Source organism: Nannobrachium achirus, assembly GCF_963921795.1.
Source record: "Nannobrachium achirus genome assembly, chromosome: 7".
Lineage (NCBI taxonomy): Eukaryota > Metazoa > Chordata > Actinopteri > Myctophiformes > Myctophidae > Nannobrachium > Nannobrachium achirus.
The window spans coordinates 40,166,840-40,189,766 of NC_137816.1; the positions used below are offsets into that span (position 1 = coordinate 40,166,840).

Below are 22,927 nucleotides of genomic sequence, written 5' to 3' on the forward strand. Positions count from 1 at the left end.
AGGATTCACCACGTTATTTTGTACTTTAACTATTGAAAAATAGCAGATATACAAGCTCAGTGCCACGCTGCGAGCTTGTAGATCTGATATTTTTTTTAAAGTCTGTGCAAGTCTTTGAAGGTTTTTTGAAAAACATGTTTCTATGTCACCCCCAAATTGATATGTATTTGGCCACGGACCTCCATCTCAAAATATTTAGTTCCAGGGACCCCCCAGAAGAAAAATATAAGTTACAAATGTTCGCTTAAAAAATACATATATTCAAAGATTTGCACACATTTTCACGACTTTTCAAAAATAGCAGATCTACAAGCTCGCAGCTAAAGTATAAAATAATTAAGGGCCCTCCACCTTGGGCCCTAGTAACTCAGTCCCACTCCCCCCCCCCCTTGTGACACCCTGGTAGTGATAAAGCAAGCAACTTAAATATAATTTCTCTATGCTATAATACTTTATAAATTGTGGATAATAATTTGCCTCAGCGAGCTCTGACAAGGGTTTAAGTCAGAATGTAAAGGCTTTCCCCTGTGAAAACATATGAAAGATGACAAGTTCATTGGCGAACACTAGTGACCTTCAGTTGGCGATCTATATATAGCAACACTTTGGTCTGAATATAGCGTTGCCTGCCTGCTAGGTCATTCAGATCAGCATTCATTGTGTTATCATCCCAAAGACTGGAGCTTGACTGATTAATGTGATTTCAAACATCAGATACCATCAGCCAGTCATAAATTGCAGAGGTACTTTGCTAAGCATAGTAGCTATTAGCTACAGTACAGGAGTGGAAGGAGGCACTAATGCTCTCACTACCATTTATTTAGCCAGCAAGACATCAAGCTCTTTATTGCACCTGAAAAGCCTATATTTTCAACCTGGTGTCCCTATTATATTATGCCATATTATTATATCACTATAGGAAAGCATTTGCACAAATTTCCCACACACAACGTGGTCGTACACAAAATAAATACAACTTAAGTTGATAAGAGAAAAAACAGGATATTTTTTTATTTCTTTTTCTTTTTTTCTTTTTTTTTAATTTGAAAAAAAATATGTATTTACAGAAATAATGTGTCGCTATGGTTATATCTTAAACGTTTCTCTGCTTAATGTTATAACATTAAATCAAACTTTACAATAATTATTTTCACAAATCCTAATGAAATTCAAGCACATTAATGTATATCATGGCCCAATGTATCCCCCCTCTTTTATAAATGAATGACTATCTGCTGTGTAGTGTACAGTGTTACAGTACAGGAGGAAAAAAAAAAGAAATGAAAAATCTGTATAACTGATTACAGAAGCCATCATAACTGACACCATCAAGTAGTAAGCAAAATTACAAATCTAAAAAAAAATTCAGCATATTATCAATTATTGCATTTTTACATGACTACATAAAAAAGTATGTTTCAGACACATCACCAACACGCAACAAATCATAACTTATTTAAAAGTTACATAGTCGTGAATCAGATACGATTACATTTCAGCTCAGCTAGGCATATCATTTGAGACAGCGTGCTTTGCAGTTACAATGAGATCTTCAGTGGAACTCTCTCCTGGTTAGTTTTGCTGGGTTCTTTGGGGTTCTGGTAGGACAGTCTCACAAAAACCACAGTAAGTATAGTTCCTGAAATGAAGAAACAACAGACTTACTTATACCAGTCTTACCAATACCCATGCAGGGGCGTCGGGGGGGGGGGGGGGGGGGGGGGGGGGGGGATTGTGGGACTGAGTTACTAGGGCCCAACTTGGAGGGGCCTTAATTATATTATACTTTAGCGATTGAAAAATAGCAGATCTACAAGCTAGTAGATCTGCTATTTTTGAAAAGTCGTGAAAATGTGTGCAAATCTTTGGACTATATGTATTTTTTAAGCGAACATTTGTAACTCAACTTTTGCTTCTGGGGGTCCCTGGAACTAAATATTTTGAGATGGGGTCAGTGGCCAAATACACATAATTTTGGGGGTCCTTCACATGAAAAGGTTTGAGCACCACTGACATAGAAACATAGGTTTTTCAAAAAACCTTAAAGAAGGATTTGAAATATTCAAAGATTTGCGCACATTTTCAAGATTTTTCAATAGTTAAAGCACAAAATAACGCAGTGAATCCTTGTACCCAGGGCCCATAATTTGGTGCGACACCCCTGGGTACAGTATTAGAGACTCTTTTGCATATCCCTTTATCTTACCTATTACCGCAAAGGTGCCAAGTAGAATACCCACAGTAGATTGGATAGTTGGCATGCCTTGTAACTGCTTTGCAGCCATCTTGCAGTTTCCTCTGATGTTGCAGGGACATACTGTCACTAGTGAGAAGAGATTCAGGTGTTTAATCATCATTCCGTTCGCCCTCCTTGCCCTTCGCCCAATTTTTTTCCCTCCTCACTGCGCTGACCGCTCGGTGGGGTGGTTTTTGTATACTTGTATAATTTGTTTTACTGAGGATAAGATGAGAAATTGGTTTAGGGTTAGACAGTTTAGAGTTACCAGTCCTAACCCTAACCCTAAGTACTTTTACTCCACAAAAAACATTTGAAAACTTAGGTTTTAACCGTTTTACCGAGATGTACCGCCGGATAGACACCGGGGCGAATGGCCGGGAGGGCGAACAGACTGGTATTCATTTATACTTGGTTGCACACCATTGTTGTGCACCGAAAATAACAGATTGACAAGCTCACAGCCTGTCTCTGCACAAGCGTTGTGAGCTTCTAGGTCTGCTATTTTGGTGCCTGACACGACATGCGACTAAGTGTAAATCAGGTATTATAATTCTGACAGACTTCATTTCTTCCTCTTCATCATTTCATTCTTATATGACGTCATATGTTGAGACTCTACAAAGTAGCTGGTCAGTCTTGTCTTCTGGTTAAAGGAAAGAAGGATCATGTTTACCATAGAAATAGTCCATGGACCATACGAGATGTCGCTCTCCGAAAGGTGGCAAAGGTTACTATGCATTTTTGAAAACCATAGTTTTGTGTGGTCGTTTTTAGCCTAAGGAATGTGTTTTGTGCAAAACACATGCTTGCAATGGATTCAGAATAATGAAAAACCCCTAGTTTGACCCGTCATTTGCAGATTAATTTTTTGCATTCTTTTTCCTGTATATTTAAGTTGATAGGAAACCGACTTTAGCAGCTGATAACACCAATTTAGCTGTGTCTCAGAAAGGGTTATCATACCAAAATATAATCTACAGATATGGAGCTTCTCAAAAATGCATAGTAACTGATAAATAAGAAATACAAACTAAATAAAGATAAAAGAAATAGAACTTATACTAAAAGAAGATGGAATCCGGAGATGATGAGGTAGTATGTTTCTTGCAGCTTTATTCAAAGAAGCATCAAAAACAAAGTCCAGGATAACGGCATAGAATCAAGTAGAAAAGGACACAGGGTCCTAAAAGCACTGACCTCGCCTCACGGCGGCCAGGCCAATACTGAGTTTCTCATGTCAATTTAGTGTCAGGTTAAATACAGTATAGGAATACACAAATCATGGTCTGCTCAGACAGACAGATGGTTTGAACCGGAGGCAAGACATTGATCAAAGGACAACAATAGATCAAAGAAGTTTAGGCAAAGATACTGTAGGTGTGATCAGATACAATCAACGTCAAGACAGACAGATATGACACCTCAACATTCATTGTGAATCAAAGGATAGGCCTATGACACCTCCCGATGGAACAGCTGGCCACAGCTGCTGCTGTAGCCCTACTTTTAGCAGACTGAATGTCCAAAATAGTTTCACAGTTCATATTAATATAAATCAAAATACATACATTTGTTTAAACAGAAACCTATTTATCAGTAACCATTACCACCTTTCAGAGAGCGACATCTCTATGGCCTATGGACTGAAATGGAAAATGTTATTGTGTGAGTGTGTATGTGTGTGTGCGTGCGTGCGTGTGTGCGTGCGTGTGTGTGTGTTACCTGGCAGGTTAATGAAGGTGCTCCGGGGAGGGGAGCTGCTGTCAGAGATGGTGAAGGGCACAGTGTAGACCTCAGGGCTCAGGTATGGGATGTTTAAGGACAGGTTGGTGTGCGTGTCTGGAGGACAAAACAAAAACATCGGTTGCAAATACATTTTGTAATTAACCACCAAGCCCGGTACGTGTATATCGTTCATTGGTGTGAAGTAACTAAGTACATTTACTTAAAGGGATCCCTGGCTAATATGACAAATAAGCCTTAATAAATTATAATTGTCCTCCATAAATACAATCTAAAATTAAAAACACCTTAACTATTTTATTTCTTCTAGAAATAGCTAATCTTTCACTCAATAGGGAAATGCCTGTCGCAAGTTGATGATGTCATAAATGTATTTTGTGACAGACTTGGCATGCCAGAAGACAAGACTGACCAGCTACTTTGTAGAGTCTTAACATATGACATGTCATATAAGAATGAAATGATGAAGAGAAAGAAATGAAGTCTGTCACTCGAATCAAATGTAAGTAGGGGGAACTCTGAGGGAAAAAAGGTTGTGATCCACTGTCCTAAATGCACTGACCCTTTATCTAATCTGCACAAAAGGTTACAAAATACACACTAGGCGGTGTGACATAAAAGTGGGAGTGTGGGACCCACGTCCCGTAAATAGAAGGGTTTTATCGAGCAGGGTGAACCCTTATCTAAAGGGTCTAATCCACAGGCAAGCCCATTACCAGGCCTCCCCTTGATGTTCAGTGTTTTAAGAGGCTTACGGGACATCTCTCTACTTTCTTCCATCACCACTGTTAAGAGTCAGGCGTGATATGCATGTAGGTAGGCCAACACAAAGTCAACTGAAAAGGCCTTTTTTTCTCCACCCATAAGTCTCCCATTAAGGCAGGGGTCTTCAACGTTTTCAGGCCAAGGACCCCTTAGTTGAGAGAGAGCTGAAGCAGGGACCCCCACAACCTCTTCAAAGATTCCATATAGTTTCATCGTTTGGCAGCAAAATCATCAGTGTATTTTGGATTCATGTCAATTTGTGTTTTCAGATATTTAACCACTTGAACCGTCAACACTTGAATAAACTTGACCTTTCACTCTGTAATTAGTCGTCACTTTTTCCCCTCTACACAAAAGCTCTTTGCCAAAAATAGCTGATCTCACAACGCCTTGTGCTGCGGGGTGTTGTGAGCTTGTAGATCGGCTATTTTTGGCTAAAGTTCTCAGAATAAGAACACCAGGGTTCAAGTGGTTAATAAGTGGTCGATACTATCGGGTATCGGTTCACGTAAAAACGAACGATACCTCGTTTCGATACTCTGGAATGCACCCCTGGCCGGTCGCATCTGTAACAGTTGGGCTACTGAGAGTTTAATGATGCTTTAGTAGGCTACACTCGTTACTGTGGAAAATAGCTGACAATAGCCTATAATGTTTATTATTATGATGATTATCCAACATCTATAATCTCCGCTCCGCCACACTGTGTGATCATCATCATCACCTCTGCTCTACCACAGCAGCGGTAGAGCAGTTAAACTTAAATAAAAAGTATCGAAAATGGTATCGAAAAGGGTATCGTATGGATTCCCAGGTATCGAAAAAGGTATCGTATCGATTCAAAGGTGAACGATACCCATCCCTAATAGTAACTCTGTCTCTGAGGACCCCCTAGGGGTCCCGGACCCCTTGTTGAAGACCCTTCAATCTTCTAAACTGCCTGGAAAAAACTGGATGGCAACTAACTACCTCCAGTTAAATGAAAATAAAACCGAAGTAATTATCTTTGGCCCTCCAACCTCAACCACCCGTCTCACCCAAGCACTTGGCCCTCTCCAACCAAATTTTAAACAGTTCAATAAAAAATCTAGGCGTCTTTTTTGACACAAACCTTAATTTTAATAAACAATTAAGTACTGTTGTAAGGGTAGTTTTTATCAGCTCAGAACCATTGCCAAACTAAAACCCATTTTAACGCGCACACACATCTTGTCACTTTAACACATGCTTTTATCACCTCTCGTTTAGATTATTGTAATTCTTTATATCTGGGACTGCCCCAGACTGATCACCGGAACTAGGAAGCCGAGAATTTCTCAAAGATCTGACTGGGTAGCCATGATGACACACATCATGAAAGAGAGGTAGCTAAACTATTCGCTGTGTCCTAATTCAGGGGGCTGTGTCCTTCAATGGCTGCATTTGAAGACCGATTACATCACAGCCCCGCAAACACGGCTGTCCCATTTCCAAGGACAGCCTCTGAAGTGGGACACAGCTTTTTGTTTGGTCTGTAATGAGATTATTGTTATTATTGTTGATATAACTGTGACCAGGTGCAAAAGCATTCTGGGAAATTCCAATTTTAGAACTCAATAGTTGGCAGGAACCCAGCTGTGACATCACAGGATTTAGATGGAGGATATTGTTGTTTTCAGGATGTCCATATTTCAACTTTTTATGTTTTTTTCTTTTTTGTAAATTAATGCCCTACTTTGGCACACAAAAGTAGCAAAAATAGCCAGTCTACACAACTCATCGCGATGTGACTCATTGTGAGTTGTAGATCTGAAATCTTTCCTATTAAAAAAAACTTTTGGTCATTTTATCGTCTAATCAGGCTTTTGGGAACACCCAGTTTTTAATTTGCTTCATTCAGTATTTAGATATTTGATGTAAATGTTACCAGGCCCTCCCCGTCCAGGGCCCCTCCCCATACACACCCATTGTAACTTCAAACTCCATTTTAACCATGATAGATTCATTAAAAACACCCATTAGTTTTTCTGGTGACTCATAATACCCTCCGAATATGTGAGCTTGCCGTGTTTTTTCTATAATGATTTTCATTTATTTTTAATATACTTTTTATTGTATTTAATTTTTTCCATTTTCCCAAAGAATTATAAAAAATAAATGAAAAGGTTATCCAGCTCACGTATTAGGAGGGTATTATGAGTCACTCGAAAAAATAATGGGTGTTAATAATAAATAAAATATCATGGTTAAAATGGAGTTTGAAGTTACAATGGGTGTGTATGGGATGGGGCCCTGGATGGGGAGGGCCTGACAACATTTACATCAAATATCTAAACATTGAATCAAGCAAATTAAAATCTGTTCAGGGTGTTCCCAAAAGCCTGATTAGACGATAAAATGACCAAAAGTTTTTTTGAAAGTGAAATATCCCTTTAGGTTTGTGTGTGTGTGTGTGTGTGTGTGTGTGTGTGTGTGTGTGTGTGTGTGTGTGTGTGTGTGTGTGTGTGTGTGTGTGTGTGTGTGTGTGTTTCATGAATATTAAACCAAAGGAAAGTATTAACAACAACTTGTGACCAAATAATATATATAAATAGTACTGGTCCTTTTTTTCCATTCCCTGAAAAGTAACCGTTTTGAACAACGATGTCAGCGATGATATAATTTTGGCTTACATCATCTGTACCAACCGGAACAAAGACGTGCGTGGATGGAGGGGGAAAATTGCGAAGGAAATGGCTGAGTTATTTAAGAAAAAAACACAATGACAAAATGTCACAGCAGTGACTAAGAATGGAGACATTAAGTTAGCACTTCACTGACAATTTACAGCTGCAGGAGATCGTCGTTATGTAATGGTACTTCCGTTGCAGACATCTCTGAAGGAATAATGTGGGACTAAGATAGATAATGGCAATTTTCAAGTCTTCTACACCTGCACACAGAAGTAGATTTGGTCTAGCCTATTTAATAAATTCACTGAGCCGACTCACTGCATCCAACACAATGTACAATGGCGAACACTCAATGTGCAGATAATTGCATTGTCCCTCTTTCAGAATCCAATGACGTCACTTGCCAACAAGAGCCAGTGTACAAGCTCACAGGACACATACAGTACGACAATTAAATGTATAAATCAGCTTTTATGGTGTAAGACCTGCTGACATAACATCTAATCGATTTCTGCAGAGATGTCAGTCAGTCTGTCTGTCAGTCACGTCACGTCACGTCACATCACGTCACGTCACGTCACGTCACGTCACGTCACACTTTTGCCCTACTCATATCCATCCATAGCCATCGTTGCCCCTATCCATGTGAAATTTTCCACACTGACTGTCGGTTATCTCCCGATGTGTGTGTGTGTGTGTGTGTGTGTGTGTGTGTGTGTGTGTGTGTGTGTGTGTGTGTGTGTGTGTGTGTGTGTGTGTGTGTGTGTGTGTGTGTGTTCAACATATTGGCTAATATCCACAGGTTTTGTCTCAGGTGCAAAGAAATGTCACACCATGTTCATAATGCTAACGAGTACAAAAATGTCACAAGTGGGAAGTCGTAAAAACAAATGTCCTCCCAGGGAACATAATGTTAATGGGTTCAACAATTTGAAAGTGAATTGACGTTCACAGGTGCATACAATTTACCAGACGATTACGTCACGCATTAGCTGTTCGAGAAGGTAAAGCTGCTGCCTTGCCTTTTATCCGGGTTGTAAGGCTGTTGGACAGCAATATACCGTAATGTCCAATCAGACAGGATTGGTCATGCTTCACTTCCCTGATGTCAAGGGAACCACCATAGAGTATAGAGAGCGGACCGGCCCCGCCCCCAGCTATCATTTCAATGCAAGTGCTCAGTGGCGTTTTGAAGCATGCAGAAGTAGCTAATCCAGGTGCATTCTGGGGGAAATTGGCCACTACCTAAAACATGAAAAAAAGAACGACGTCGATGTCCATTGAACCCTATAGTAGACCACAGCGGCGCGCTCTTATGCTTGTGCATGTATGTTTCACCCCGCCTGAAATTCCAGCTTTGGCCAGTAGGGCGGCTGCTTCAATGTTTACAAGCCGTTCTGGGGGCTTGGGAACCACACTAACAGAATCCCTTTTATGCCCATATATGGAGTTTCCTGACGTCATCAATATTAAGCCCATATCTAATAGGACTTCATAGGGGAATGCCCATATATGGAGGCCACATTGGCCACATCATTGGCCTGTCTTTCGAGCAATCTTCGTTCCCACTCTCACCTATGGTCATGAAGTGTGGGTCATGACCGAAAGTATAAGGTCTCGGGTACAAGCGGCCGAAATGAGTTTTCTCAGAAGGGTGGCTGGTATCTCCCTTAGAGATAGGGTGAGAAGTTCAATCACCCGAGAGAGACTTGGAGTAGAACCGCTGCTCCTTCACTTGGAAAGGAGTCAGCTTAGGTGGTTCGGGCATCTAGTACGGATGCCCCCCGAGCGCCTTCCTAGGAAGGTCCTCGATGCACGTCCCACTGGGAGGAGACCCCGTGGCAGACCAAAGACCAGATGGAGAGATTATCTCCAGACTGGCCTGGGAACGCCTCGGTATACTCCCAGAGGGAGTGGAGGAAGTTGCGCAGGATAAGGAAATCTGGAGGTCTCAGTTGGAGCTGTTACCCCCGCGACCCGATTCCGGATAAGCGGTTGAAGATGGATGGATGGATGGACATTGGCCACATACCACACTAACAGAATCCATATATGGCCAAGACAGATGGCCAAGACAGCCCATATCTGTGTGGCTGGTTCTACAGACAGGGATCTCCATGTATGGGCATACAAGGAATTGTATGTATGATGTCAGATGTCATAGACGTCATGGGACTTTCACATAAGGAATAACTGAGTAAGCATGTTTGGGCTCTCACAACATATCTCCATATACAGTACATGGATCTCCATATATGGGTACCAGGGGTCTCCATATATGGGTAACTGGTCTGATATATACATCACTGGCCAGATGGCCAAGACAGTCGCCCTGAGGCGTCTTACTACATAAGACATCATGAGGCATTATGATTGCCTTATAATACATTATGGGAAGTAATCTGTTGATTATAAATATAATATATACTGTACATTATATGGGCTTCATTGTACCAATGTTTCCATAGATAGACAAATAGATAAATAGACAAACAGACAGACATGTCATAGCAGGAAGCAGGTAAGGACGAGCATGTCTTGAAAAGTTCACTTTGTCTATTTTTGTAGAAAATAAGCGTTGACTCAACCTACTGTATGAACCACTGTAATTACAAAGGACTCAGCTGTTGCTATGGCAATTTATGAAAGAATAACCGCTGTGGGGAACTGACGTCATTGAGCTTCAATCAAGTTCTTACACTCTGCTTGAGATGTCATGTCACACATTCGCACGCACGCACGCACGCACGCACGCACGCACACACTCGCTCGCTCACTCGTTCACTCACTCACTCACTCACTCTTTTATTCAGTCCTCACTCTCTCTCTCTCTCTCTCTCTCTCTCTCGTTCTCTCTCTCTCTCACACACACACACACACACACACGCACACGCACACGCACACGCACGCACGCACACACACTAACACAACAACTTCATACAGACAAAATGGTAGGTTGCCAGGTTGTTGACCTGCCGACCGTGTTCAACCTCACCATTGATGGGGGTCAGCTTCCAGTTGCGTCGGACGGTGGCATCGCTGCGTAGAGAGAAGTTGAGTCGGCCTCCGTGCTGTGGCCCGTCGCTGTCTCGCGACGCCAACACCAGCGCCTGGTCCTCCCAGCGAGGGGTGCACAGGTACTTCCAGGAGTAGTCCCCCACCAGCACCGGGCTGTTGTCGTTCACGTCTAGGATCTGGACCGTCACCAGGGTGGAAGCAGACAGCGAAGAGTTCCCTGGGGTGCAAACAAAAACGTCAATACACAGTAGAATCCCTGCCACCCTCTGTAACTTTCCTGTTTCCCGGATTTGAACCCTGGTCTCCTGCGCAAGTGTTGACATTTTAACCACAGAGCTGATAGCGCGTGCCCACCTGCCAGGGGAGAAATGGAATTGGCAGTACCACTCGCCAACCTGTCATGTCAAACCCATCTAAATGTCTCAATAGTCAGTGAAACCAAATACAACCACCCCATTGTATAAGTTGTATTGTATTAATATACTCCAGGAGTCCTTGAGAGATTAAATCTGTGCAATCACTTAGCAATTGAAAATAGTTGTGAGCTTATATCTTCTATTTATTGAAACATTTTTATAATAGAAATGCTGTTCCGCAGCCATTAATTAATTTACCGGTCTTGAACATGAAACAGTTTGAGGAATGAATGAAATAACTAGCAAGACGCCTCAGGGCGACATGTGACCAAGGTCACGCCAATTCTTGGCCATCTGGCCAGTGATGTATATCGGACCAGTTACCCATATACTGTATGGACACCCCTGGTACCCATATATGGAGATCCTTGTATACTGTATATGGAGATATGCTGTGAGAGCCCAAACATGCTTACTCAGTTATTCGTTATGTATACAAAAGTCCTATGATGTCTATGCCATCTGACATCATACCCTTTTATGCCCATACAATGGAGATCCCTGTCTGTAGAACCAGACGTTAGTGTGGTATGTGGCCGATGGGCCTCCATATATGGGCATTCCCATATGAAGTCCTGTTAGATATGGGCTTAATATTGATATGGGCATAAAAGGGATTCTGTTAGTGTGACATCACAGTGAAGCCAGAGCGTGATTCTTCATATCCATAAAAGAAGTAACAAGTAAAAACCGCCTAGATCCTAGATTTTCTTTTCTTTTTTCGGAACACAGTTCTTAATATGACACGATATGAACAAAGTCTATGGGAATTCAGAATGAGGAAAATAAAACAGGAACCAGGTAGGATGTGTAAAATTACGACAGACTTCGGTGCTCTATGACATGATACTAACATGATACTGACCACCATAGGCGATTTTAAGGGGTGTCCTAGGGTGCACGTGCACCCCCTGGCCGCCAGGCGGCCATTTTGATTATTATTTTTTTTTTGTAATGTAACTTTATTTTATAATTATTAACCTCTTAACAGGTCTGGGCCCGCCGGCGGGCCCGTCGGCCGTATTTTGACAAACAATCACGTTTAGACAAGCCTCTGTTTCACTTGCATTGCCAAGCTGGATACCATTTTAAAGATAAGATTCTTGTGATTCCGAATCTGCAAACCATTTGATTATAGCCCTGAAACTCACGCCGCAAACAACGCAGAAGTCCGACATAAACAAACAAACAAATATTCATAAATCTGCTGCTACTCACGTTTAGAGTTGGATTGTACTCCAACAACATCATATATTTCTACAACAATGATGTTCTTGTGTAGAGGAAGGGTAAACATGATAAAATCCATGGCTGAAGTGAACTACAATACCCAAAAACCCCTGCGTAACAGCTCTACTGGACGTGCGTAAATGCGCAGCAGCGCGCCCTCGCCGGCCGTATTTTGACAAACAATCACGTTTAGACAAGCCTCTGTTTCACTTGCATTGCCAAGCTGTATACCATTTTAAAGCTAAGATTCGTGTGATTCAGAATCTGCAAACCATTTGATTATAGCCCCAAAACTCACGCCGCAAACAACGCAGAAGTCCGACATAAACAAACAAACAAATATTCATAAATCTGCTGCTACTCACGTTTAGAGTTGGATTGTACTCCAACAACATCATATATTTCCACAACAATGATGTTCTTGTGTAGAGGAAGGGTAAACATGATAAAATCCATGGCTGAAGTGAACTACAATACCCAAAAACCCCTGCGTAACAGCTCTACTGGACGCGCGTAAATGCGCAGCAGCGCGCCGAACGTCAGACCAAGAGTGTTAGGGCTGTCATTAAAATAAATAAATTAAATAATAATAATAATAAATATATAAAAATAATAAAAAATTAAAATAAAAAAAATCCAGTCTATTAGCCCTTTTTTTACCTTTTTATATGATATATGCAAATGTCTCCAAATGAAAACGCATAAACATACACTTAGTAAAACATGTGTAAAATATTCATATTTTGTAGTTTTATCATGTCCTTTGAAATTGGGCTAGGTAAGGCTTCAAAATGTGTCCACATTGTGTTTTTCAGCTCCTATATGATAATAACAGTGTTATGCAGGCATCTATTTACTGAAAATATTTAGGCGAGGATTAAAAACCTGCTATTCCAGTAAGTTAAAACTTCCATTACTCAATGTCAGTTGCACACAGAGTGATTATTTATTTCTGGGTAAAACTTCAAAATGTTTTCTTCAAAATGAGACCATGCCCAATGCATTACTCCAAATGGTTTAAAAACAACAATCAATTTACTTTGGGTACGCTGTGTATAGGCGTTTTTTGCAAATTATACAGGATTGTTAACAGGTTAACTCACTTACTGCCAATTAAAAATGCCCTCGAGTGGCATTAGTGCCAGCCCTCTCCATAGACTTCCATGTAATTTGTAGTGCACAGATCATGCACACCCATGCACAGATCATGCACCATGTTTGTGCAGGCTGTTCACAGCTTTCAAACAAAAAAAAAAGATTGGAAATCCGTTCAGGCATTCTTGAGATAATAGCCATTATGTTTTCCTATAATGTAAACAAAGATGGCTGCCATGTTTGATAGATGGGGTTGCTATGGGGGTTAAACATGCAATTTCGCGATTTCTATCATGCCTACTACATTTTTTGGGGTCCAAAAAATCTTTTTGAAAAAAAAAATTTTTTTGAAAAAAAAATTTTTTTTGTTTTTTTTCTAAGTAAAAGTCGCCCAAAGTCGCTTGGCAGGGAAGCCCATAGTGAGAAAGTTGCTCTAAAAGTCGCCTGGCACTGTATGAGTTAAATAAAACAGTGATCGTGATTTGTAAAATGTGTGCAAAAAGAGAGGTGGAGGGGCAAGTATTTCAGCTTGCTTGCTTGCAATGTAAGACCTATCAGCTTGCTTGGCGACGGCGCTGTTGGCAGACTTGGCAGGCACTGTGGGTGGGCTGTGAGATTGACACCTGTGCTGGCCGGCTGTGTGACTCTCTGATATGATGACCCACAATTCCGTGATTTCCTTATCTGTTTCCGCCCGCCTAAAACAATATGGATACAGCAGCAGAGCAGCAATAATGGCGAAACGAACTATAAATACAAAGACAATTGACCAATTCTTTATAAAAAAGAGCAAACCCAGTGCCACAACCGATAATTCATCATCAGGAAATGTGAACACGGGTTCACTCGACACTGACAGTAATGCTAATGAACGTGAACCAGAGGAGGTGGACGGAGCTTGCAGCAGCAGTGATCCAGCCACCGACATCACTGTGGAAGGCTCGCCGTTGCCGGAGACCGAGGTACATTAAAACACGTCTACACACTGTACCTCACCATACCAGTTACGAGTGCTTCAGCTGAGCGCAGTTTCTCTACTTTGAGACAACTAAAAACGTATTTACGGACAACCATGACTGATAAAAGAGTGTCAGATATAGGCATTTTACAGATTGAGAAAATACACGAAATTAAAGTGCAGAAAATAATTGAAAGGTTTGCAAGTGCCAAAACCCGGAGGCTGCAGTTCATTGTGTAATAAGAATGTGTCTACTATTTGTTTTTGTGAAATGCTTATTTGACACTGTAAATGACTGCTTGATTGCTTGATGAATGATGATTAACTTGATGTTTGGCTTTATATGTCCTGGCTGTGCTGCCTCTGTCTGCAAAATAAGTAAATAAATCCTATAGATAGACATATGGTGTCTAGAAAAAGAAGCACCTGTTTTACACTTTTTTTTGTTTATATTGTGTTACATTTGGGTACAAAATTAACTGCAGAAATCCGCTAAAACAACATTACAAAACCGCTAATATCCGCAATTTTTTTCGCGTGCGCGCGCGCTGCGAGCGCATGCATGAGGTAATAGAGGTCGTGCACCCCCTGCTGGAAGAGGCTAGAATCGCCTATGCTGACCACGTTGCCACACGTGGATCTGCTATTTTTGAAAGATTTTCAAAATTGTGATCTGGGGGTTCCTGCCACAAAATATTTTCAGGTGGGTTCCATGGCCAAATGTATATCAATTTGGGGGTCCTTGATATGAAAAAGTGTGAGAACTACTGAGATAGATTGTACAGAACCAATAATTAACACATGCAACTGTCAAATAACGGCAAATCTCTTGTGGAGAGCCAAGTGTGTTTAGAGGTGAGTCATTGAGCTGTGAATCCAGCTGTTAGATACTAGGCTGTTGACACTGAGGAGACCAAGGAAAGGGTTTCAGGCATGTATTGATTATCTGGTTTCATTCCAGATGAGAATATAATCAGCTTTTCACCCAGTTCTACTTCCCAGCATTCCTCATTTCAGTACTCCTGCTGCCCCCTATACAATCCAGTCTTTTATCGCATTCTTCCCAATTGTACATGTCTCTCTGTGTCTCTCTGCTTGGCCGATTCATATGTGCATGTGTGTGTGTGTACAGTATATGTATGCTGGTCGTTCCCCCGTCCTCCACCCCCGTGTGCATAGCGTGTGTGTGTGTGTGTGTGTGTGTGTGTGTGTGTGTGCGTGCGTGCGTGCGTGCGTGCGTGCGTGCGTGCGTGCGTGCGTGTGTGTGTGTGCGTGCGTGCGTGCGTGCGTGCGTGTGAGTGAGTGAGTGAGTGTGTGTGTGTGTGTGACTCATAGCAGCTGTTGATAATGGTCTGGTCTGGATTGGAATAGATTTCTTCTCCTGATGTCGTGACGTGTGTGGAGCGTAGCAGACTGCAGGTACATGAGGTGACACATTGTATTCACACCTTGTACTGCCTTTACGATGCTCGCATGGAGTAGTGCAGTGGTCCTCAAGCATTTTAATTTCAAGGACTGTCATGCTGATATGTCTTAGGTCACATATCCCATCTGAAAATATTTCTGTCAGGGACCTACATAAGAAAATGTGTGTTAAAATGTTTCTAACGTTTTTGAAAATAACCAGCTTGTAGAAGGTGTATTTTCTAAATTGTTTGATTTTATATAAGTGATTTAGACCCCCTGGTGTGGTTGTTATGAGCAATTATGTATTCCCTTTGTATTTTGGATTTCTTCCTGGAGGCTGACACCTTGTGGGTCAAAAGTCCAAAATCCAAAAACAGTGATTAAATGGCATCATTGAATTATCCCCTCCCCTTTTACCATTCACCCAACCCTGTGGGTGTGGCTAACTTCAGCTGGGTCACCACCCACCTGAACAACCAGGCATACTTAATGAACTGGTGGGTGTAGCCACATAAAAACCTAATTTTAACTCTTTCTGTACACTCCTTTGGAAAGAATCCTCCTCCTAGTATAATCATAATAACTGATAATCATGTTTTAGGGGGGAAATAAATCATGGCACTGCATCTTTAAGAAGCACTGGAGTAGTGACAGCAGAGTAACTTTCAATTCCGTGGAACTGTATACCTTTACTTAGATCTGAATACCTAGATATCTAATATGTAGATGTAAAAATGTGTGTGGATGATGTGTTAGTCTGGATTCAAGACGGTATAATGTACTACATCACATACCGTAAATGTTTTAAGAGATGATTGACTTGCAGGTCATGACCGAAAGAATAAGATTGCTGATAAAAGCAAAACGAAATGAGTTTTCTCAGACGGGTGGCTGGCGTCTCCCTTAGGGATAGGGTGAGAAGTTCAGTCACTTCGCTTGGAAAGGAGCCATTTAAGGTGGTTCGGGCATGTAGTGCGGATATGCTTCCTGAGCATCTCCCTATGGGAGGTCCTCACTGCACGTCCCACTGGGAGGAGGCCACGGGGCAGACCAAAGACCAGATGGGGGGATATATCTCCACGCTGGCCTTGGAACCCCTCGGAATCCCACAAGAGGAATTGACTTGACTGTCCGGGAAAGGAGGAAGTCTGAATCTATCTGCTGCCTGGAACTGTTGCCCCCATGAACCGACCCCGGTTAAGCGGTTGAAGATGGATGGATGGATGGATGGATGTATATGAGCATAATTCAGCTGTTGCGTGATGGAAATGTCCTCAGACTTTCCCAAGGGGGTCACTCACTACATCCTTTGGGGTGTACAAGAGCTTGTGTTCACAGTACTTGAGCATTCTGTGAAACTAGGCATTAAAGTTATGATCCTTTATTTTTTGTTACATCATATCATTTTTTGTCCTTTCTATCTATGGCATACTGTAAGACAATAGCCATTACATGTTATGAAGTTTGTGTTATGGGGTTTTTGCATTGGTCCTTCTCAGTCGCTTTCACTCACCCTTCTCAGGGCTTGACTCACTGGCTTGCGCACGTAGACACATAAAGGACATTACTGTGCATGTGACAGGGCCCCGCAACATTGTGGCCCAAACACGGAAGAAGCCGGAAAAAGGGAGTATGCGTTGGCCAGATGAATGGAGAATCGAGATGATGACTGGTGGACTTGTCTGAGAACGACGTAGCGAGTGTGGTACTGCAATGAGCACCTATCACTTCTTCTTTCGTGTATCATCGTCCTTGATGAGTGTTTGGTGACATTTTAATTCACAACATTTCTTGTTACTTAGGGGAGGCCATGAGGTGGGAGTTGCTGACGTCGGCCTAGGCAGATTTTGAACCACTCAACCTTCCGCATGAAGGGCATGTGCACTAACCACTACGCCAACGTCGCGTCCCAGCACCTATCACCATAGATGTCGTTCTCAAACTTTTTTTATTTCAACGACCCCCAGTCAGGTATGCATTAGTACCACAGACCCCCTCCCCTAACTCTGAGAGTGTTAAAATGGAACCAAATGGACCAATAAGTGTCCATTTGGTTCCATTTGTACACTCTCACTCAGAGTTATAGACCGGTAAGGGATCATTTGTCCATAACTATCAAGGGGCTCTTGAATTAAAACACATCAGGAAAGAGGTTTTTTTTGGCCGACTTACTTCCATCCAGAGCGACGACCTCCATAGTGTAGGTGCTGTTCTCCTCTCTGTCCAAAGCTTGCACAGTCTTCAGCTCACCAGAATACTTCCCTATTGAGAAATACCTCTTGGTGTCTCCTCGTAGAGAATACCTGGCCAAGACACATACAGGCAAGGCTCGTTAAAAATATAATTGAAAGTAGGGAGGCACAATTAATTATATCGATATCAGCAATATCGGCCTTAAAATACAATATCGGTATCGAACTGATATCAAAACAATACACTATATTGGTTTTAGCCAATATTTATTTTATAATAATTATGTTTGAACGTGAAGCTGAAAAGCCTGTTGTGATGTTGAAGGTTCAATTGTTTTCTGGGGAGCTTTCAAAAGGGTTGGAAAGGGCTTTGAACCAATATGTGCATCTATAGGGCTAATAAATCAGATAATAAGAATTTACAGTTTTTAGAAGTCTTCATCTGCAACCCAATTTACCCAATAATGGAAACTTCAATATTGTGCATTCCTAGTTGAAAAATCAAACCTCGGTTCGAAGTGAAGCGGTGAACTTTTATTCTATGTGTTCTAGAGCTATGAAATCTGTGTTCTAGATCTATACAATCTGTGCTCTAGTTCTAGAATGAATGATTTTGTCTGGAGGGCCAAATTGTCATGTGAAGCTTGACCAATCCTCCATTCTGCATGCAGACAACTGCATGCACGGGACATGTACGGGACATGTACGGGACAGACAAAGCCACTCCTTGGGAATCTATGGGAATCCTCAAAAAAACATGTACGGGACAGACAAAGCCACTCCTTGGAAGCGGCTTTCACCGCTTCAAAAACCATGTTTCTCAGGGCAGATTTTAACCTCCATACAGCCTCTGGACTCAATTTACCATTCAGCTTTGAGGTTTATTACTGGTGCAAATTTCAACACTCATCATTGCGACCTGTATGGTATGGTGGGCTGGGGTTCTTTGTCAGAGTGGCGCAACTATCATTGGCATCTCTTCATTTATAAAGGCCTGGTTGGAAAACTGCCACCATACATCTCTTCCATGCTATGTGAGAAACCTAGTTACATTCAAACTCGCTCTAGCGATTGGCTGGTCCTTAAGGTCCCCTTTGTTCATTCGGAACTGGGAAAAACTGCCTTTAGCGTTAGTGCACCTGATTCTTGGAATCTCTTGCAACAAGATTTTAAGATGAGTACCCTAGCATCTTTAGGTCATTTCAGGAGTTTACTTAATAACCGTGCATTACAAGTATGTAACTGTTTTAACTAATTGTTGTCAACACTGTTTTTCTTTCTGTATTAATTCTGTTTGTAATCTCGGCATCATTGTAAATGAGGATCTCCCTCAATTGATCTTTTCGAGAAATTAAATAAAGGTTGAATGAAAAAAAATATATATATATATAATATATAACTTGACTTACCTGATTGGGTGAGAATCGGGGTCGTAGCCTCTAATAGTAGCTATAACCCGTCCTGGTTCCTCTCCCTCCCTCACTGTGACCTCATAGTGACTCTGAGAGAGGACTGGACCTTCATTCACGTCATCAACGTAGATGGAGACGGTGGCGGTGGATGCAGGACCGTAGCGACCACGCACAAGAGCTACTGGGTTGTGAGCACTGAGGACCAGGATGTATTCACTTTCACGCTCAAAATCCAACACCTGCACGCGTGCGCACACACACGCACACGCGCACACGCACACACACACACAACACGCGTGCGCACACGCGCACACACACACACACACACACACACACACACACACACACACACACACACACACACACACACACACACACACACACACACACACAGGTCAGGGTTGTTCCAGAAATCTCTTTAACGCGGGAACGCCTACTGGGTGTCAAAAAAACAACTTTCTGGCCTTGACAGCCCATACATCCAAACAGAAAAGTCCTATGTGATTGCATTAAACGGCGATAAACGACATTAAACACTTTATGCATGCGCATGCCCTCTATAAAGTCACGATCATAGCGTGAAATCGGCCTTCCAAAGACAGCATGTGTTTAATTTCTCACTCATGGCCTGGAAGTGCGTGGATGGATTGCTGGAGGAGAGCCAAGATTAAGACGCTTCTAACGAATCAGAATCTTGAGACAGCGTTGTGAGTCACGAAGGTTGATATCGTGGGCTGAGCTAAATTCAACAGAACAGAAGTTAGCCAGGAATTGTATTACACACCATAAAACACACACACGCACGCACGCACACACACACACACACACACACACACACACACACACACACACACACACACACACACACACACACACACACACACAGGGGCGTCACAAGGGGTAGGAAAGTGGGACTGAGTTACTGGGGCCCAAGGTGGAGGGGCCCTAATAACTTTATCTATTAAAAAATAGCAGATATACAAGCTCACAGCACGGCACCGAGTGCCGCACTGCGAGCTTGTAGATCTGCTATTTTTGAAAAGTTGTGAAAATGTGTGAAAATCTTTGAATATATGTATTTTTTAAGCGAACATTTCTAACTAAAATTTTGCTTCTGGGGGTCCCTGGAATGAAATATTTTGAGATCAGGGTCCGTGGCCAAATACATATCATCTTGGGGGTCCTTGACATAGGTTTCTTGCACACATTCTCCTGATTTTTCAAAAATAGCAGATATACAAGCTTGCAGCGCGGCACTCGGTGCCGCGCTGTGAGCTTGTATATCTGCTATTTTTCAATAGTTAACATTTATGGGGGGCCCGCAGTGAATCCTTGTACCCAGGGCCCAGAATTTGGTGTGACGCCCCTGCACACACACACACACACACACACACACACACACACACACACACACACACACGCACACACACAGACACACACACACACACACACACACACACACACACACACACACACGCACACACACACACACACACACACACACACACACACACGTGTGCACATGAATACAATATCTGGTTTACCATCATCACTCTCTGCTTTCTTGTCTTAAAATAAAAACCTGCATGGGCGGAACTGGCTGTTACTGGCAGAGCTCAGCTGTGTTTCCAACCTGAAGCACACACTGGGCTTACTGGTAAACGGTCCTTTGATTCACCCTGTCACCAACAAAACATTTTCCGTGTAGAGAAAATGCTGCTGTGCTAAATCGGTCGCCTGCAAATAATTACATTAAGATTACATCATTCTCCAATTGTCCTGGTAATCTCTAACCTGTAATCTGTAACCATTCCATTTTCTTTTCCAAATAGCCTCACCAAACCTACTCATTAGCTCGTATTTAGAATGTCTTAATTAAAACAAGCTTGTAGTTTGTTGGTTGGGTAATGTCTATTATATTACATCATAAATGACTGTATATAAATCTACTTTGCTGTCTGGGATGATGTTGCTACACACTGAAAACCTCTGCATAAATTGAACTCAGAGAACGTACAAATGGAACCAACTAGACCTGTTAGGGTCCATTTATACACTCTTTGGGTTCAGTCAACAGCAGGCACGTGCACACATAGACATCAAAGGGGGCTTGAGCCCCTGCCCTTTTATCCGTCTGTAAAAAGTGCCCTCTCCAGACCATGAATGCAGTTTTTGGTGACATTTTTTAAATGCCCCCTTTCCATGCCATACCTGAAGGCAGCATTCAAGAGAATTGCCTGCATGGTCCAAACTCTCCTGAAATTGAATAAGGCATCTTATGTTGAAAGAATTGCCCTCTCTGTGTAGAAAACCATGCCATTACCCATTATCTCCAGTAAAGCTTAGTTCAGTGTGGTATCACACACCGAAAATAGTAGACCTCCAAGCTCACAACGCGCCGCAGCGCAATGCGTTGTGAGCTTGGAGGTGTGCTATTTTTCGATATTTCCACCAAATGGCCCTTTTATACATTTCAGCCCTTGCCTCTCTAACATTCTCTGCACGTCCCTGGTCAACCGTGCAGATTTCAATGAGTGCGTCTCTGTTGCTAGGGAGAGGAAAGTCAGACCTGGGGGAGTGGGTGAGTAATGCCGATGACTGGAAGTGATGTATCAAAGCCGTGTGTCATTGTGTATCTGTGTGTCAGTGTGTGTACATGTAGGTACTGTATGTATTGTGTTCTATTCTGTCATAAATTACTCACAGAATAATTTACAACGCTGATTACTAATTAGACAATTAATTGAAAATGCATAGTCATGTGCTAGAATCTGTTAACGGTTATTCACATATTATGTTTAATTAATGCCAATCATATATTAATTTTTGAAAGGAAATATTAATCCACTCATAATTATGCCAGGCATTTTGTATTACTTTGTATAGATCACACTTTATAAATAATGATAATCCCAAAACATTTAATCTGTCACTCCCAAATAATCTTAATACCCCTTGTTTTTCAATCAGACTTTTGTGTTTGTACAGAAATAATTAATAATCTCTATAGTGTGACAGCTAGCATCCATCATGATTTCTCCTGAATCTCAAATAATCTCCTCCCATGTTTCATGAAGATTTATTTACCAGTTGATATACAGATTTTGATCTGGGGACATAGAACTCGGTGGAATCCAACCGCGGCTTCCGATTCGTCTGTGGTGCGGGGCGGGACAATTACACCAGTGTGTATTGGCTGGCTGGTGACGAAACTAGCCTAACCCTAATCTGATTCGTTGGAACAACATCCAATCAGCAACAACGTGGCTTACGTCACAACGGATGTTCAGAAATACGAGTCAACTGAATCATTTCCAGACTGTGATGCGGAGAGACAAAACAAATCGCGGAACGGAGCGAACAGGCTGGCACCCGGGCTACTATTTTCCAAAGATTTTAATACGTTTTGAACTTGTGAAAGGGAACATTCTGCACAATGAGTACTTTTACTTTTGGTACTTTAAGTATATTTTGAATACAGGACTTCCAGTTGTAACAGAGTTGCAGTATGGATACTTTTAATTAAGTAAAATGTTTGAGTACTTTGTCCACACTGCAAAAATGCCATGTCTGTTCAGTGTTCACATAATCTAATGATTCACTTGGACTGTGGGCAGTGTGTAATAGCTAATAATGAAGCAATCCATCTGTCTTCAGACACTGATCTCATATGCTGAGGCCATGAGCATTTACGCTGATGCCCTTTGATCTGCTAGCCTAGGGCTATTCTTGTAGAGGATTTGAGGTGGAATTTTTACTAAATAAACTCTGCAATGATGCTAAACATGTTGGAGTGGAATT

The 22,927-nt window shown here is 41.8% G+C and overlaps 1 protein-coding gene across 1 annotated transcript in view; it reads right to left on the reverse strand.

Annotated features, from left to right (window-relative positions):
* Positions 1-1,538: 1,538 nt before the first annotated feature.
* cdh16 (cadherin 16, KSP-cadherin) overlaps positions 1,539-22,927 on the reverse strand; it is a gene marked incomplete at its 3' end in the record, with an annotated part of 52,018 nt that continues 30,629 nt past the window's right edge. Inside the window, exons 11-16 of the mRNA XM_080730014.1 lie at positions 19,124-19,365; positions 17,695-17,825; positions 10,394-10,633; positions 3,962-4,078; positions 2,207-2,323; positions 1,539-1,639 (exon numbers count right to left, since the gene is read on the reverse strand). Coding sequence (XP_080586140.1) covers positions 1,539-1,639; positions 2,207-2,323; positions 3,962-4,078; positions 10,394-10,633; positions 17,695-17,825; positions 19,124-19,365 — 948 coding nt within the window. The remainder of the gene's footprint in view (positions 1,640-2,206; positions 2,324-3,961; positions 4,079-10,393; positions 10,634-17,694; positions 17,826-19,123; positions 19,366-22,927) is intronic.